Source organism: Strongylocentrotus purpuratus, unplaced genomic scaffold, assembly GCF_000002235.5.
Source record: "Strongylocentrotus purpuratus isolate Spur 01 unplaced genomic scaffold, Spur_5.0 spur5_contig_844, whole genome shotgun sequence".
Lineage (NCBI taxonomy): Eukaryota > Metazoa > Echinodermata > Echinoidea > Camarodonta > Strongylocentrotidae > Strongylocentrotus > Strongylocentrotus purpuratus.
This window is the reverse complement of record NW_022145551.1, coordinates 686,128-705,530: the sequence shown is the minus strand read 5'-3', so window position 1 is coordinate 705,530 and position 19,403 is coordinate 686,128. Positions and strand designations below refer to the sequence as shown.

The 19,403-nt window shown below is 39.7% G+C and overlaps 2 protein-coding genes across 3 annotated transcripts; both read right to left on the bottom strand.

Annotated features, from left to right (window-relative positions):
* Positions 1-653: 653 nt before the first annotated feature.
* LOC583452 (sodium-dependent glucose transporter 1) lies at positions 654-13,266 on the bottom strand. 2 transcript variants are annotated; one of them, XM_003727727.3, is made up of 5 exons: positions 13,106-13,266; positions 7,058-7,162; positions 5,828-5,997; positions 4,758-5,043; positions 654-2,769 (listed from the first exon to the last, which is right to left on the bottom strand). In XM_003727727.3, the coding sequence occupies exons 3-5, from the start codon at positions 5,990-5,992 to the stop codon at positions 1,160-1,162; spliced, it is 2,061 nt and encodes a 686-aa protein (XP_003727775.2). In that variant the 5' UTR covers positions 5,993-5,997; positions 7,058-7,162; positions 13,106-13,266; the 3' UTR covers positions 654-1,159. The 2 variants fall into 2 exon arrangements, with proteins under 2 accessions (XP_003727775.2, XP_788451.2); XM_783358.5 differs by lacking the exon at positions 7,058-7,162.
* A 2,532-nt stretch (positions 13,267-15,798) lies between these two features.
* Positions 15,799-16,350, bottom strand: LOC115926032 (the record flags this gene model as incomplete). The annotated part of the gene is made up of 1 exon (XM_030990300.1): positions 15,799-16,350. A coding segment is annotated over one exon (507 nt), but the record flags the coding sequence as incomplete, so codon positions are not given.
* Between the last annotated feature and the right edge of the window lie 3,053 nt (positions 16,351-19,403).

Sequence of the window (19,403 nt, the reverse complement as noted above, 5' to 3'; positions counted from 1 at the left end):
TGCCTGTGTAAAATCTGTTCAACAAATTGAAGGGGTCCAAAGCTTCACGTACACACATGTAATAAATGGATGCATAACATGATTATGTGACTAACATGAATTTCACCTAGAGTTAAAACTATTGATAATAAGACTATAAATGTTAAATCTGAGATGCATGGCCCTACATATTATCAGTATCTTTAATATGGTGTGATATCAAAGCCCTAAATAAATTGCGCTTCAAAATGATCATGAAGTGCCTAAAAAAAGTGAAAATCTTTGAGTGACCGGTTTTACCACTGTTATGAAAACCGTTAGGAAAACGCAAAATTTGATTTCAATTTCCAATCATAAATATCTTGATAATCAGACAGGCGATCGGCTTGTAAAAGTCATGGGGTTCTTAACTGACCTAAAGGTTTACAATTATCATTGCAGCATGAGCTATATCCAGGACTTTATTTCACAATCTGAGACAAAGTTACCCGATCCCTTTAAAGCTCAATATCCTCATCGCTATCTGTTTCCCCCAGTCCTCTCTACTGCCTGAATTTTGCTTGCTATTCATTCATGTATACTTAACATCCAGTCCAGTGCAATAACTAGCATTCTCTATAATTATCAGATGCTCAATACTGAAAGACACAGACTCGAACCCAAATAGGTTAATAGAAAACTAGCATTATATTTCAATTGCATTCTTCGTTTGCGTATATACATTTTCATGAAATTTCAATCTAGAGCGTATGCGAGCATGGATGATGAACATGCCCTACCATTATATTCTTATGATTACAGTTTCGTAGTTGATATCATTTCTTACGGTTTAAAGGGCATTCCAACCTTTGTATCAAATAAGGTCATTGATTTGAATTTAGAAAAATAACAGCAACAGAATGGCAGAAGTTTGAAATAAATGAGATGTATAATGAAAAAGTTAGGGAATTTTTTAAATATGAGATCACTACATCACTTTTCTTCTACTTCTTCTTCAAGATAATCTGCCTCTTCAATACTGAAGATACTTGCAGATGCCTTTTATACTCGGCCTGATTGAACACGTAAGAACTTTGACTGATAAAATCCAGAAGATATTATCCACAGCATAAAAATGGATAGACATTCGTTGATTGTTCATTTGCAGCTGCAGTACTAACATTGTTTTGGATTGAACAGTTCACTCTTTGTGGTTCTTCCTTTTTAGGATCGGAGGGACACGTGGTTTGCTCATCTGCTTGTTATTTGATCCTCCATTCTTGAAGAGTTCCTCCATGGGCAGGGCTTCCTCAACGCTCTGGAACAGCTCCAGGGCGGGGCTCTTTTCGGCCGGTAGCGACTTCTTCTCCCGCCCGCTCTCCGCCATCAACCAGAACACATAGACGAAGATGAGAGCTGACAACGCGGACGTTGCCAACATCCAGTACATTAGAACCATGGGGCCTATGCGATCTTCAAAGAGATAACCAATTAAGACGGGTACGCACATTTCTCCGAGGGCGCTACCGACAATAAGGAAGGATGCGGTGTTGCCGGTGACAGGGGTGTACGTCTCCAGCCAAACGATACCAGTTGGGAAGAGCGAGGCCATGGACAGACCCAAGAGAGCACTGCAGATCCATAGGATGTTCTCGTTGCTGTCTGCAAAGAGCGTCAGGGCAAGGGACGCAGTAACGCATCCCACCATGTCGGCAATCACCATCTTCAGTGGCGAGATGACACTTGCAAGACAGATAGCTAGACCCCGTCCAAGGCAAAAGGCGCCCCAGAACAGGGCTGCCACGTGGCTCGCACGGTCCTGCTCAAAGTGGTGTTGACTCTTACTCGCAAACATGGGGACAAAGCTTCCGTAAGCGACTTCTCCGCCAACGTATAGGAAGTAGAAGAAGAACAGAAGGATCAGGATCCTTGTTCTGAACGGGCTGTTGTCCTTAGCTGAAGTCCCGTCAGAGTGCTCTGAACCGGTGTATCCAGGTTCCTCTTTGGGCTTGGTGCAAAGCAAGTAGAAAAATAACCCACAGGTTAAAAGAACCAAGATCCCTATGATGATGAAGGGCATCGCAAACCTTTCAACCTCACGCTGGGGTGCAGGCTGCTCTGATTTTGAAGGAGTGTCTTTTCCTGCAATGGTAATAGGTTGAACTGTTCCTTTAGTGGTAGAAGGTTTAACTGTTCCTTTAGTGGTAGAAGGCTTAACTGTTCCTTTAGTGGTAGAAGGTTTAACTGTTCCTTTAGTGGTAGAAGGTTTAACTGTTCCTTTAGTGGTAGAAGGCTTAACTGTTCCTTTAGTGGTAGAAGGCTTAACTGTTCCTTTAGTGGTAGAAGGTTTAACTGTTCCTTTAGTGGTAGAAGGTTTAACTGTTCCTTTAGTGGTAGAAGGTTTAACTGTTCCTTTAGTGGTAGAAGGTTTAACTGTTCCTTCAATAGTACTAGGTTCAACTGTTCCTTCGTTGACGGCGTCACGTTTCTCTCTTTGATCAGTAAGTTCAGTGCCATTAGATTTATCTACTCCTTCAGTGGTAATAGGTTTAGCTGCTCCTCCGGTGTTCAGAGTACCGTTCTCACTGGGTGCTCCTGGAACAGGACTTATAACAGGCGATGCCAATGTTACATTGATCATAGGGGAAGGCAATACCAACATGGTGCTGTTGGCGGCAGTGGTTTCCGCCAAAAAAGGAGCTGCAACAAGAGGCGAGATAAAGGCACCAAGGGCGAAGCTGAAATGTAGTGCCTGAAGCATGGTGCCGGAACGTTTCTTCCCCCACATGCGAAGGCAGAGAAGATTTGCACCTGTGCATGGTAAAAAGGAGAAAATAATTGGTTTTAATCCCTGCATTTCGTACTCACTGAACACTGCAAATACAGATTAATTTCCGAAATTTGGGTCAAAATTGTTCCAAATGTTAGTTCAGTACAATATGGCTCTAAATTCAGGATAACTCCTTATACTATTTATCAGCCAATATTTGTGTATATTCACAGATGACAGATGCAAGATGGCATTTTTCAGATAATTATCACAAGCTAACTGTATTGAGAGATGACCTAACATCATACATGGGAACGGCCGCTTGGACTAGGATAGCTAGAGACAGAAGAGAATGGAAATATTATGAGGAGGGCTTTGTCCAACATCTGGATGAACTATAGCTCGATAGATAGATTGATAGATTGATAGAACAGTTACTGTATTTTACTATACAAGTTTGCACATGCACAGGTTTGTCATTTTCACATGCTGTTAGGAAATTCGCAAAACAAAAGTATAACTGACAGGAGCTCAAGTTGGATATCAAGTTTAACTCTCTATACGCCACACAAATAATCCCCCAGTGGCACACTGTATTTATCATGAGATAGATATATCAATGGCCTCAAGATTATTGAACTGTTTCCAGTGAGGCAAGGTTAAAGATAAAGTTGAGTTCTGGTCATGCGATTGCATTGTGAAAGAAAAGGTGTGGAATGGATCAGAAAAAAGTGGATCATGTAGCATGCAAGTATTGGTGTGTACTGCAAGGTTCTGGAGTCATCAAAATCATAATAACTTTGGCCCAGTCTTGTTAAAGTAACAAGCACTGTGCACAGAAAGATGTACATGGGACTACACATATGGTGTCGGGGCTAGCTTACCTTGATTCCCAACTCTGTATATATGTTCATTACTCAGCCAGTATACATTTTCTATCAAAATTGTTTGGCAAATGACATTTATTTGTAATCTTGAACGTTCAGTGATAAAGTTTTGTTTGATTCTGTAAGATTTTCATTTTCTTTTTTTACCAGAACTCAAGTTTATCTTTCATGTATACCGATTGTGATGAGGGTTGTCATGGAGTTCATCAAGAATGGAAATGGGTAACTTTGCAAAACCACCCTGATGCACGGAGCAATGCTTCCGTCAAGTGGTGCCTATTGTGTTGTGTAAAATTGCACGTGGGGCAAACAAATGACCATGCAGAGAGGCGAAGAAAACAACGGTTGTGTTGATATGGTTCTAGGACACCTACCCCCTAGACATCCACTCCCCGGATAACCACCGCCAGTCAACTACCCATTAGGACAACTACCCCCTAAGGCAACCACCCTCTAGGACGACTACCCCCGGACAACTACCCCCTGGACATCCACTCCCCGGATAACCACCCCCAGTCAACTACCCCTTAGGACACCTACCCCCTGGACATCCACTCCCCGGATAACCACCACCAGTCAACTACCCCTAAGGACAACTACCCCCTAGGGCAACCACCCTCTAGGACGAATACCCCTGGGACAACTACCCCTTAGGACACCTACCCCCTGGACATCGACTCCCCGGATAACCACTCCCAGTCAACTAACCCTTAGGACACCTACCCCCTGGACATCCACTCCCCGGATAACCACTACCAGTCAACTACCCCTTAGGACAACTACCCCCTAGGGCAACCACCCTCTAGGACGACTACCTCCCGGGACAACTACCCCCCGGACAACTACCCCCAGACAACTACCCCCTGGACAACTACCCCCGGGCAACTAACCCCTGGACAACTACCCCCTGGACAACTACCCCCTAGGACAAATAGTACCCCCTGGACAACTACCCCCTAGAACAACTACGCCCCCGGACAGCTACCCCCTGGACAACTTACCCGAGACAACTACCCCCAGGCAACTAAACTCCCGGACAACTACCCCCCAGACACCTACCCCTGGACAACTATCCTAGGGGGTAGTTAACTGGGGGTGGTTATCCGGGGGGTAGGTGTCCGGATACGTGTTGATATTCTTACCTGTGTCTAGGACACCCATACTGATACCAACACTACTGATGCTTACTGCCAGGACCAGGACCGATGTCACGAACGGGACAGCCAAGACCCCTATACCGCACAGGAACAGGACAACGGATAGGAGGAAGAGAGGGTTGAAGGATTGGAAGAGCATCCCACCGAGGATTGCACCAAAGAGGTACCCAACGCTCCGCCCCGCGAACACCCAGGAGATCTTGGGAAGCGTGGTATCTAGGTGCTTCTGTAGGCTCAGCAGCGTTGGGCCTAGAATGGCCAGGCATAGACCCTGTGTGGAGAGATGAAACATATATATTCATACCTGCAAACCGTCCACAGCAAATCTCTTGAGCCCAAATAGTAGAGGTACTGTGGTCTAGTGGACTGCGGACCACAAGGTATGGGTTCAATTCCCAGCCCGGCACTATCGTCCTTTGGCAAGACGATAGTCTACATTTGCCACTCTCCACCCAGGTGTTTAATGGGTACCTGGTAGGATGCGAACGTTAAGGTAGTTTGCTCAGCATTGTGAGCATCTATAAAATGGCACCTGGCTTGAATGCTCCCCAGGGAGTGGAGAATGTGCATACATTCTTGTGCGGGCAAGCCTGAATACGATGACCAGGATTATAATATAGTTCTAAAGCGCTTAGAGACATTGTCAATGTATTAAGCGCTATACAAAAGCAAAATATTAATATTATTATCAAATAAGGAATACAGTGTACCAGTATTTCACATGCTTTCACAAAAATGTATTTAGTAAATGACAGAAATAAAGGGTCCATAACACTATTTCAAGGCAAAAATGAATTAACGTTTGCATATATCTGTTTGAAAAGAATTGCATATTGGTGAACTGGTGATTTCCCTTAAAGCTCCACTGTCCTACTTGTAGCTACTTGCTCCCTCTATAGAGAAAACTTCCCCAATCGGTGCCTGTTGGTCCCCCATGATCCTCTTTTTCTTATGTTAGTTGAGAGCTGAGTTAATGCGATAGCCACCTGTCAGTGACCTCACTGTGTGGTCTAATCCCTTCTGGCCCAGTAGTATTGACGGTCTTTAACACTTACCAAGCATAAGAACGCCAAGCACAGAGCAAGGGTTTTCCTCAGTTTCCTCTTGTCCTTCTTCCCTCCGTTCAAGACGTCATCCACGTTCTTCACCCGCTTGCCCCCAATCAGGTTACGACCCAGGTCATTGTCGTACAAGATTTCCTCGTCATCAGAGTCAGCCATTTTGTCTAAAAAGTGGATGATGGATAGGATCGTGACAAATGCAAAATTGTACAAAGGGGAGCCCAATGTCTGCCCACCTACATGTACATGTAATACTGCACTTCGAAATGACAAAAAATTCTATTGTTTTCTCCTTATGCTTGATATGATATTATTACTTATATTAAAAACCGTTAGGAAAATGCAAACTTCAATTCTAACCTGAATTTCACCTCCAGTTAAATCTATTGATAATAAGACTACAAATTTTAAATCTGAGATGCATGGCCCTACGTGGTATTAATGTCTTTAATATGGTGTGATATTGAAGCCCTAAAAAAATTGTGCTTGAAATAGATCATGAAGTGCCTAAAAAAAGTGAAAATCTTTGAGTGACTGGTTTTACCACTGTTATGAAAACCGTTAGGAAAACACAAAATTTGATTTCGATTTGCAATCATAAATATCTTGATAATCAGACAGGCGATCGGCTTGTAAAAGTCATGGGGTTCCTGACTGACCTTAAGGTTTATAATTATGATTGAAGCATGAGCTAAATCCAGGATTTTGTTTCAGAATCTGAGACAAAGTTAACCGATCCCTTTAATAATCAAAGGTTTCATGAGTGGGCAAGTCAAAGCTACAAATATTTTGTCCCAGATCTTACAAACCACATCAAAGATCTCAGTATGTTTGTTGACTGTATTAATCTGATATGCTCACTAGAACTTGAATCAAAGTTTTAGACAACCACAAAAGCCACCAACAAATAACACCTGGTAACGTACGGGAGATGACTCTTTAGATTGATCAAGACAGTTCACAGAGGATATGAACTTAATCTATCGATAACAAATCATATTCTTGCACCACTTCATGAAAGGAAGACAAATTATTTCAACATAATGGGCAACAGTCACATGCCATGTGCATGTTTTTGACAAAGTTTCACAAATCAAACAGAAATAGAAATTAGATTTTAACAAATTATTTCGACATAATGGGCAACAGTGACATACCATGTGCATGTATTTGACAAAGTTTCAAAAAATCAAACAGAAATAGAAATTAGATTAAAAGATCTACCTTTGCCTGTTGAAAATCTGGGGATGAGGTGGTCTTGGCTCACTTTTGGGGCACAATGCAAGTTATTTCAGACAACTCCAATATACATGTACATGTATGTAGGGCCTATGGAAATAAATTAACATATTAAAAAGAAAGTGAAAGTTAATCCAGTTGAGCTGTATAAAAGAGCATTATTTGATCAAATATGTACATGTAATGGTAATGGAAATCTCAACAGGAAATGACTTACTAACTGAATTAGATTAGACATAAAAACTTGAGTTGGTAGTCCATAAATTACGAGGGACAGGGGGCAAAGTCCAGTATAGCTTGGCATGACGGAAAAAAAAAACTGCCAAAAGGTTTGATTCACACATTGTAGAGAACATCCATTGTTTAGACTTTTGTTCAAACATGGTGAAAAACCATAATGAAAGCAGAGTTTGAGCCACGGTCAAAGCATCAATGATTTTTGCATGTGTTCACACAAGCGACAAAAACCTCACTTTTGTTCACTTGCGAGATCGTTGACTGGCTGATTGCATACTGCAGGCGTAATAACAAAGGAATTCAATTCAGATTTAAAAAGGAAGTGATCACAATCAAACAAACTTAAATGTTACGTCTATTTGGGGGGAACCAAATGCTAAAAGTAATAATTAAAAATATATATATATTCCGCTTTATAGCGCTTAATACATCTACGATGTCTCTGAGCGCTTAACAAATATGACTGGTGCCTGTAAATAATGGCATATCTTTCATTAAACTGTCTTCTGATCTGTTAAATGTTAGTCCCAAAGGAAATTACTTCTCTATTTATGATTTCAGAACTGATCCTAGCAAAGCTAAAATCTATGTGTATTTATTTTGAGAATCAACATAAGATTCCACTTACTAAACATTCATTTATCACATTCCTTAATAAACTTCTGGGATTTTGTTCTATACATCAATACATTTTAGGACAATATTTAAAAATTGTATGACTAAATCAAGTTATCAAGTTGAACAGTATCAAGTTTTCATGTTGAGTACTTTGTACCTTTAATGTGTTCTCATAAAGGTCTGTGGCAGATTTTATCTAGACAATGTAAACATCAATTTCTGGGCGATTGCCATAAATGTTTAGAAAAGGAGTTAAATCAATTTGGACAAGCAGCGTCAGCTGCAAACTCGTCTTAGCATAATTTAATGTATGATGCCCTGTGATTTATGTTGCCTCGTTAATATCATACTGGGTTGCACTTTGTGCATTGGCGATACTCATTCTGTTTATTGGCATTTGGTCTACAACAAGTTTGTCTACTTGCCAGTTGGTCTATTCCCATATGGTCTGCTACCGATATGATCTAATAATCATTTGATAATTTATGTTGCCTCATAAATATCATACTCGGTTGCACTTTGTGCATTGACGACACTCATTTGGTTTACTGGCGTTTGGTCTACAACAAGTTCGTCTACTTTCCAGTTGGTCTATTCCCATATGGTCTGCTACTCTGCTACCTATATGATCTAGTAATCATTTAATCACTAATAATAATCTTCATCAAATGATTATCAGACCCTTTGGATAGTAGACGGAATGGGCATTAGACAAATTGGGAATTAGACAAGCTGGTTTTTACATACCGGTACACATGTATACTAAATGAATAATAGACCAAATGGGTTGTAGATTAATGGGAGATTAGACCAAATGGTAAGAGGACGAAATGATTGTTAGACCATGGGGATAGTAGACAAGCTGGGTGTAGACCATACAGCAATTCACCACTCATTTACATGTACATGTAACAATGCAGTTTTTGAACGGTGTATCAAAAATGAATTTTTCTAAATAACTACTATTAAAGATAAAGATCACTTCTGGTCATGTGATTGCATTGTGAAAGAAACGTTGTGGAATCAATCAAAAAAGGTTGATCATCTAGCATATAAGTATTGGTGTGTACTGCACTAGTTTGGCCAGGAGAGATTTATTTGGCCAAGTCTTGGTAAAGTTACAAGCACTGTACACAGAAATATGTATATGGGACAACGCGACACATGCGCGATATCTATCAGGTCCAAATAGATATTATAATTTACCAAATATATCAATTAGTAGGCGGTTTCCCGGCACAATTTGTATCATCACATTCGAAACATATTCTTTCACATGATTGGTAATAAGAGCTTCCATTTTATTTTTTGAGAGGGGGGCATTTCAAAAACTGGTCTCTACGTTCATAGTAATACTACTTTTTGACATGAGGTCATTGAAGGTATAGATATTTAGATGATTACATCATAGTAAATGTTTATCTACATAAAACTACATGTAAAAATACGTGGAGGTCTTGATTCAAGAATAAACAGCTTCATAGTGGAGCAGTTTCAATATATGGTAGATCTACATTTACACTTCAGTACATGTAACAGTAACCAAGTACCACGTGCCATTAGCCATTAGCAATATGGAGGCACGATGGCTCAGTGGTAGAGCAGTGGTCTCGTAACCGGGAGGACCTGGGTTTAAAACCAAGTTGATGTGCTTGTGCCCTTTGGTCGAGTGGATACGTCGCCGGACTGTCGATCACAAGGTCCGCGGTTTGAGTCCCGCCGCTGCACTAATGTCCTTTGGCAAGACATTGATCTACATTTGCCACACTCCACCCAGGTGAAGTAAATGGGTACCTGGTAGGAATTTATTCCTTGAAACGCAGCGCGCGTAACAGCTGCACTGCTAAGGCTAGGGTAATTATGCTGCATTATTGTACAGCGCTTAGAGACTTCTGACAAAGTAAGTGTTAGGCGCTATATATAAGCACTGTAATTATTATTACCAATTCCGTCTGAAAAGAAATAAAGCTGTCAGTCCCTGGGCCTGGTTGCTTTAAATACTTACAAGCATAAACACGCTTTCTTAGCAGTCAGGTTAAGACAAACTAACAAATATCTCAGATGATTTGATAGAGGGCGTCGTTGAGACTACAACTTGTGATTACGTTTCTTCGGATTTTCGTTATTTTCAACATTTTCTCTTCTTGATATGAACATTATTTGAATATGGACTAATTGACTGACTTCTCAGATAATCAGGAAATCTGTCTTCGTCATGGTATGTAACTGTAATGTGCTTTTTTTGGAATAGCTCTTCTGATCTGTGCAGCTCAACTTCTTGACTTTCCCACGTACTCATTTTTGTGTTGTGCTATACTATTTGAGTACCTCGATCACTACACTATGTCTGAATCGTGTGGATGCAACACCGAGGCCGATTCGGATGAGCCTCACAGCCACTCTACAACTCCAAATATTAAACTCAGATCATCATCTACTAAGTATACTCGCGAAGTAAAGGTACCTGCCAGACCTAAATCCAGTAGTAAATCAAATACTAAACGACACGAGTTTGCAGCTGAAACTATAATGGCTCTTTTCAAGGATGACCAGTTCAAAGACTTACTACGTGAAACTGTCACATCTCTTGTCACTTCATGCATTGCTAGTATAGAGTCTAAGCTATCCACTTCCATTGAACAAAATATTGTGTGTATTGAACAGCAACAGGGTATTCTTCATGATGTCCAAAATCAAATGGGCTTGACACGTACACATCTCACTGATCTTCAAACATCTCTAGGCAATGCTAAAACTGCCCTCAAGAAGTATGAGAATGAATTAGAAGAAAACAATACAGTCATCGTAACTCCATCCGCATCTTAGGCTTACCTGAGATGCCAAGTGAAAACACTGATCAACTCGAACTCGCTATTGACCTAGTAACCAAATCTCTTGGCATTAACTTGTCCCCCGCCAACATCGACAGATCCCACCGGGTTAGTGGAAAACCACGTTCTTCAAGTGCTCCAGCTAATGCTCTTCCAGATGTTTCTACACCATCAACTCGTAAGATGTATGATAGAGGGTCGTCCCAAGCCAGGAATCTACACCAGTCCGCGAATAGGCCCCGACCGATACTAGTCAAACTATGTTCTTATCGCCATAAGCGGGATTAGCGGATCATAATGAGTAAGAAGTCACAACTCAAAGAGTCAGGATTTATGATTGTGGAAGATCTCACAAAAAGGAACTTTCAATTACTAATGGATACTCGCAGATCAGAGCAAGTAGAGACTGCATGGCCAATAGATGGGAAAGTGTTTGCAGCAGTCAAGACAACAGGAAGTAAACCAATGAAGAAGTTGATAAGCTCACTTGATCAACTGAACTCTCTCTGAATTTTGCACAGTCGACTTTAAAAAAAAATCAATCCAAGATTAAGTACCTCGGATATCAATTTACTGCATGCACCATGATGTGAAGATGCTTTTCCTGGTATTCCACATGCATCTTTCCTTGGAACTTTTTGAACTTTTTGAAACTTTTAATATACAAACGTGTTTTGTGTGTGACTGTGTGTGATTGCCACTGCTCGTGTGTGATTTTGATATTGTTGTTATACTTTTCTTTTGTCTTTTTTCTTACATTGTAAAATGGTTAATTATTGCAAGCTATGTAAAGCTCACTTCAACTCATGTTTTCATATATCTACACATGCATCTTTCCGTACCCAGTGTAATGCTGAGATATTCCCATTTAACAACTGTATATCAGACAATGAATTTCTCTGGAATCTATATACATGTAAATACTTTGAACTGAATCAGAATATAGATATTGAAAGACTACAATGTCTATCAGTAAACCCTTTTGAAATGAACAATGATCCCGCTGACAATACTACCTTTCAATCCGAATCTGATGACTATTTTCCAGAACGTAACTGTAAATACTTGTTCTCAGATGAATTTAAATCAAAGTTTCAGAACTCAAACAAAAGTTTTTCAATCTTAAATGTAAATGCTCGAAGTCTCCCAAGAAATGTTGATGAGTTACAGTTGTTATTGAAAAGTTTGAATCATGCATTTACAGCTATAGGAATATCTGAAACCTGGTTCAGAGAAAATGCTGAAAACTCTAAAACTCTTAAAGACTATTCATTTACTTGTTGATCAGCTTTGTATAATATTTAATAAATCTCTATCACAAGGGATTATACCTGACAGACTCAAAGTTTCCATGATTATACATGTGTACAGAAAGAAAAGCCCTCACAATTTTGAAAACTACAGTCCTATATCATTGTTACCATTTTTTTCCAAAATTCTAGAAAAAGTTGTTCATAAAAGATTGTATTCTCACCTTCAAATTAATGACATCCTCATACCTGAACAATTTGGTTTCCGTGAAAATTTTTCAACTTCTACGGGTGTATTAAATATTGCAAATGCGCGATACCATAAACCATACGAAGAAGTCTGCATAATTTTGTACTGATATCTTCAGTTTGAGGTGCAGGACTACAGCGTAGAGACGGTACTGAGCGACGACATCGACATCGAAGCCCTAAACGAAGGTTTCCCAATGTCGAATGTGATCCAAATTCAGGTGGAAAATGCAATATATGATTATGATTAAAATTAGTTAAAAATTGGGCTAAAATTCCTTTGCTAAGAATGGATTCTTAAACTGCTAAAAAAAATGGATACGGAACTACACTAGCGCCCATTTCTCCATGTCTGTTGCTTGAACAATTGCGGAAGATTTATAATTATATGATGTTTGTTGTGTTATAGTAAGGTATCTCCACGCCGGTGTAAGGGCTCCGATGGTATGGTTACAGTTATGAACAAGCGCCAAAATGTGAAAAGTATGAGAATTGAAGGAAGCATCCAACTGAGTGATGGCAGCACATCGCTGTCCACGTTTTTAACAGCACATCACTGTAGACCTATATATATATATTTTGCACCTAGATTGAGGCCTACACACATTTTGGACATGGCACACACCACACTGCAGTGCGTAATCTTCGTTGTATGAAGTTGCATTTACCGAGGAAGAAGAAGAAGAAGAAGAATTTAACTTCCTACCAAAGGTAACCAGTGCTAACCATGCTAACACGAGTACGCACACGTGGGACCGAACAAGACAATTTATCCTGATAAATAAGCTTTCACTACTCTTTCTCATCCCTTACATTACATTATATTTAGAATTCATACAATAACTTACTTCAGGAACGCTCTGAAATACGCTGCAAATCTAATTGTCTCTTCTAGATATCCCTTTTCCTCAACTTCTGTTATTATGGTGGTGCCTGGTGTAGTGGTAGTGTCTCTAAAAATCGTCGCAAACTAACTTCTTGACTAATTCTGAATCAGCGTTGCAACGTTGGAAGCAACGAACTTGGATTTCGATGGTTGGAAGCTAGCTAGCTACCACTGACCTCAGGTCAGTGCTGCATGCTAGCTACATGTACGTGTTTCACGAAGCCCTCTTTGCCAAGATCAAGGACAACTGTTGTTGTCAAGAATGATAAAGGACATCATCCTGACTATATTATGATGCTTCCGACCCTGCCATAAATTATCTCTGTCATAACTTTCATATCTCCAAATGTGTAAATTGAATAGTTTTACAAATGTGTTTTAATGTTTGCAAGTTGAATTTTTGTCATTTTGAGATTCTGTTGAAGTTAAAACATTGGGCAAAAATTTCATAGCATCGTATTCTTGTAAGTATAGGAAATTAAGAATAATATAACGGTGTATTTTTTTTTATAAACTATAGCATGGAAATGTCCGGGGGTACCCATTAATTTAAAACAAAATTATGTATTCTTTTATCAATAATTGTCTTCAAACATTTTTTTTTTTTTTGGGGGGGGGGGATCTTTGCAGAAGTGTGTTTAAAATGACATCCTCTTTCACATTATATAATTTAAGTGAAATTTTGAATTCGGGGCTCCCAAAACTTAAGAGGGACTTCTTTGCCGTTTAATGTGCCAATCTGATAAGCAAGAGAGCTCCTCGCACTGCATGGAAACAGTTGAATTATCTTGAAACCTATTCCATGATAAATAAAATGTGCCATAGGGAGATTATTTGTGTGGCATGTACAGAGTGGCTTTAAAGATCTAGCTATATAGTACATCAATGATCAAAGAGATCATTTTGAGTGATCACTCGTGCTCTAAACCTTGAATATCATCAGGGATCGATAAGCTGACTGGGAAAGGGTGATAATTATGTTTCTAACATTGGAAACAAAAGAAACATACATGATATGTATATATTAAAGATACTATATGTCCCCTTTACAGCCAACATCAAATTCTGTAGAACTTTGCATGAATTATGAATATGTCATGTATGTCCTATCTGTAATATTTAAACTTTAGCAGTGTCCTAATGCAAGGAAACCCATTTACTTGCTAGACTTCACTGTCAGACACTATTGAGTGACTGACTGGCTTTTTTCTTCTTTGGTAATAACATACATAAAATGAGCTGTAAAGGGTACATGGGCATTTGTTACATCAATAACCCACTTTTTTGTAAACTGATTGAATCTTTGCGCAGGATAAAATGTACGACCATTCGGTACAATGGTCTGAAAATCAGACTATTACTTACTGGCTCTATAGCTCTTAAGTCACTTCGACAACTAATAGTCGTTATTTTCAACCCCCCCCCCTTTTTTTTTTTTAGGGAAGTTCTAAATTAGTATTATCTTTCAAATGCCGTTGGAATTTAACCTTTTCATTTTTTTGGCCTGCAAATGGGACATACCTTTAAGGCCCAAGTATCAACATTTGGAAGGGTTAACCAACGGTTAAAAAATAGAAATGCACATTGTTTCTGTTAAATGAAGTAAATTTAAGGCCGGTCAATGGGCCTATACAGAATTGACTTTCGCCCCCCCCCCCCCCACCAGCCCCAATTCGCCCCTGTCTTATCCTATCTCATTGAACCCGACTCGGCTATATAGTCACAGCATTGCTGTCACCCCACCCCCCCCCCCCCTCCTCCTTCTCTACTCAAGGCAAATCTTGGTTAGTAATAAAAACACGAACACGCTTACTGATGATTTCTTGAGGTGTATTTTATTTAACGATTTACAATCACCTTGCCTTATTTTGCATTTTATATATGTATTTCAAATATTTTCACAATAAAGCAAAACAAAAGAAAATAAAAGGATAGCGTTTATTTCATTTTCATTGAAATCCCCCAAATAGTGATTTTACCACCAAAAAAAATGATGATACCTTACTATTTTATAAGCCAGACTAAGTATATTGTTTTTCCAAGTTGTTCTCTTTATAGAGTGTCATCACATGACGAGCTACGAATATTGAATAAAGAGCATAGAACAGCATAAGCTTAGGAACCCTGGGCTTATGGTGGGGGGGGGGGGGGGGGTAAATCCAAGAGCCCCCCCCAATAATTAGAAGAGAAAAGAAGATACCCCCTATATCGCGCCTCACTAAGGCCTACAACCGTGCCCCCCCCCCCCGCCCAATCCTTAAAATCTGCCTCAAGCCTATGTATAGGTTATTCTTGTAATGGTTCGCGGCTTTGCAACATTTTATTAAAACCCGCTTATAGACTGTATGCTGTAACTTAAGCCTACATCTTATTCCTATTTGGTTATTGGAGATAGTAAAGGGAATTCAAATATAGTTCCAAGTTCTACTTTTGCCGAAAAGAACAGTGTGCAAGCTCATATACTTTGTCCTATGAAAATCATCCACCTATATAGCGCTATACTCTAAGTATTATTTCTCTTCTAAACCTCATGATACAAACTATTCCCTGTTAAATTGATCAGAAAATTGAACTGGAAGAAAACATGGTAACATGACCACTAACAAACAAAATTGTAAGGCTTTTGTTATGTGGGGGGGGGGGGGAGAGGTTGTAAGGGACCATTTTGCCGAAATTGAGTGGTTGATTTAAATTTTTGATCTAGACGGGGTTTGCCGGTTGGGTGTTCACTACAGTCGGGACTACAGTTCCATCAGCGTGTTGGTAGTATACAGCTGTGCTCATCGCAACGGGGGTCGTCGTCAAGTTCCCGTCATCGCTGTGACAGCAACATCCCCGACAACATACCAGCCCTCTGCAACAATACACCGAGGCAACGATAGCGACGACGCTCTCGATGAAGAGAAGGGCAGCGCAGACGGAGTGGAGGATGACGGCTACGTCGAAAGAGTCCCAGTAGCAGAAGTAACTGAAGCAGACCAACTTGTAGGAGAACAAGCCGGCGACTAAACCCTCGTTGACTACGCCGATGAAACCGATGATGTTGGCGAAGATGGACATCACGAGATAGGCGATGATCAGGCAGGAGCGTCGGGATTGGGTCGTGATGCCGATGATTCCAGAGGGGATAACGAAGAGGATGGCGATCCCGATGGGTGATCCTTGGTTGGGATATCCCGTATGACCGTAAACGAAGGAAAGGACGTAATTGACGAAGGTGATGGTGAAGCCGAGGAGAAGCTGGACGATGCCGGTAGCACGACCTTAGTTGAAATGGAATCCAAATCGAGAACGTGACTGTAATAACCGATTAAACTTGCTGAGGGAAACAATATTTGTGGCTGGGATTGTCATGACGTTTAGAATGATTTAAACTATAGTTGCCAAGCGCTTATTACTTTTGTACGGTGTTGTTGTTGTTGTTTTCGGTGATTTTTTGTTGTTGTCTTCATTAGGAGGTGCCCCAATTCTACATTGTCCCAGTTAACCCTAACTCCCATCCCTAATATTTTTGACTGTGGTTTGCTAACGTTTCATAAATGAATTAAAGACAATTGAAAGCAAATCAGTACATGCTACGAATTGTACAAACAATCACGTATTATGTGTGGTCTTTAAAAGATTTTAAACAATTTTTAGAAAATCAGACAATCTCACCTGCTTTGATGTTATAATGTTCAGAATATCCACTACAACATCCCTGTTGCTGATGTGGTTGAGGTTGGACATATACATATTGCTGCGTTGCTTCTTGTGGTTGCCCATAATATGGTTTTGGTGGTATTTGTTGCGGTGGATATTGCTGCATTTCCATTTCTGGTTGATTTTTAGTTTTTACGTAGAAAGAAAAGAAGTAAAAATAAATATAAAGTTATTTGTTTCTAAAAACGTCCAGCTACCGGGTCAGCCTTTCAGTCGACATTCCTCTTTTTTTTTCCTTATCGTAGATTACTCCTTTCAATCTTACTATTTTTGTACGGAATTTTTTTGTTTGAAACTTTTTATAATCCAGCAACGTCAACTTGCAATTCAGTAACATGACGTCACAATGAATTCAGGGTCATCAAAGCGCATGCAAACTTTGGTGCGCAACACGTCACAATAGGCCAATCATGCGAAATGTCTGTCCCGATAGTGCACACCATATAACCATAGACGTAATAGAATGGATTATACAACACCTACGTGGATCCCTGTCATTTGAATGTTTTTCATTCGTTCAATAATGCGAATATTTTCATTCGTTGAAAGATTAACATTAATTCTATTCAACTCGGCTGACGCCTCGTTGAATAGAATGTTAATCTTTCAACTCATGAAAATATTCGACACCTACGTGGATCCCTGTCATTTGAATGTTTTTCATTCGTTCAATAATGCGAATATTTTCATTCGTTGAAAGATTAACATTAATTCTATTCAACTCGGCTGACGCCTCGTTGAATAGAATGTTAATCTTTCAACTCATGAAAATATTCGCACTATTGAACTCATAACCATTCATTATTTGTATACTATCGACGAAGCAGTTTCTTTGATCCTATGAGTTCCACCGGCAAGGTTTAAATTTCGCGCCGATGCAAAAACCCAGCGGTGGTCCCACCGCAACCCGACAGCTGGATGCGATCACTTGCGCAATCTTTCATAATCGCAACAGCAAGCTCGCGATTTGGGGTTGTTCGCTGCTCCTTCAAATCGTTGAGAACCTAGTGTTAAATAGTATGAGCGCTCTCCGCCATGCGGTCGTAGCGAACATGTTTTCGTCTTTGTGCCTGACGATATTATTGTTATTGTTTTCAGCGTTGTATTTATACTAACAATTATTATTTATTTCGATGTGTGTATTGTTCCATAATACATATTTTTCTCGTACTCATGAGTCATGTGTTGTTTATAAAGTAATTAGAAGGGCAGGATTATCATTAGATGACATAAATAAGGAAGAACTTTATGATTATGATGGGCAGTCCATAATTATATCGACATAGCAGACGACGGAAATGTTGAATATTTTGCAATGGTCAATTCCCAAATTTACGGACACAGATATTTTTCCTAATTCCTAGATTCTCAAAAAAAAACGTACACATAATTTATAGTAGGCCTACATCAAGATAAAATAAGATAAAATATGAGGGAAGAAAAAAAAAAGCAGTCACTCTCGGATTAACAAGTCCAAAATATAACTTGAAAAAAACATGCACCCGCCGATCTCTATCAATGGGACTACGTGTGCAATTTGGATTAGACAAAGGCACGGCAATTTAGTGGTCATGATGCGAAGAAGTCACGCATTACCACAGATTTTCTGAGCACTCACGAAAACAACCCCATTCTTCCAATGCCTATAAAAAAAACGCACGCAAACGCAACAAATAACGAATGATTGTATTCGACCAGCGAAGGATTTGTGATCACCACAACGTCGTTGGTTTCACAGAGAAATTAACGGAAACAGGAGAAAAAAACACTTTTTAAACTGTATTTTGTAAGCTCTTGTGGTAACTTTCCTTGCTGATATGATGAGTTTGCTACACACCAACACAAATTCGTAAAAAATCGAAGAAATCACCGATTTCAACGGCTTTTTTTACAGATTGGCGAGCATGAACAGGACGTAAACCTCATGTTTACATCCGGGGCATTATTGACGTAGTATTTAGCTGCGCATGGGCAGAAGGCTCTCCTGTCACGATTCATTCATGAAATGAGAAGCGTAAATCGTGGGAAGCATTGGTCAGTGCGAAGCGACTTGGCCGATAGAGGTCGGCAAAATCCCGGTGGATCTCATAGGACCAAAGGACCCTTATCGGAGCTTGTCAAAACATGCCCGCAGCGTTGCGGTCAGACTTAAAACATAGAAGAAAGTAAGACATAAGAACAGGTGGTAGCTATCATTACTTTTACTACTCTTGCCGTCAAAAGTCCATTTCTATTACGTCTATGATATAACCATCTAAATCACTTCAAAAAATTCATGAACAAAATTGTCTATGTAACGGAAGTTATCGACTTAAAATGCCCCCCCCCCAAAAAAAAGGATACCAAAATTGAGTCGATTTTATCTCTGTCTGGCCCATCTGTAGGGAAGGGGTTGCCAGAGGCATCAGGATTTGATACAGAAGGAAATTGAGAAACGACAATCAAGTTACAAACATTGCAAATTCGGTATTATTTTGCAACTTCACACACTTACATGTAATTGATGATGACAAACATATTTGCTGGTAGATAGCCTTTTAAAAATCTTTAAAAAAAAT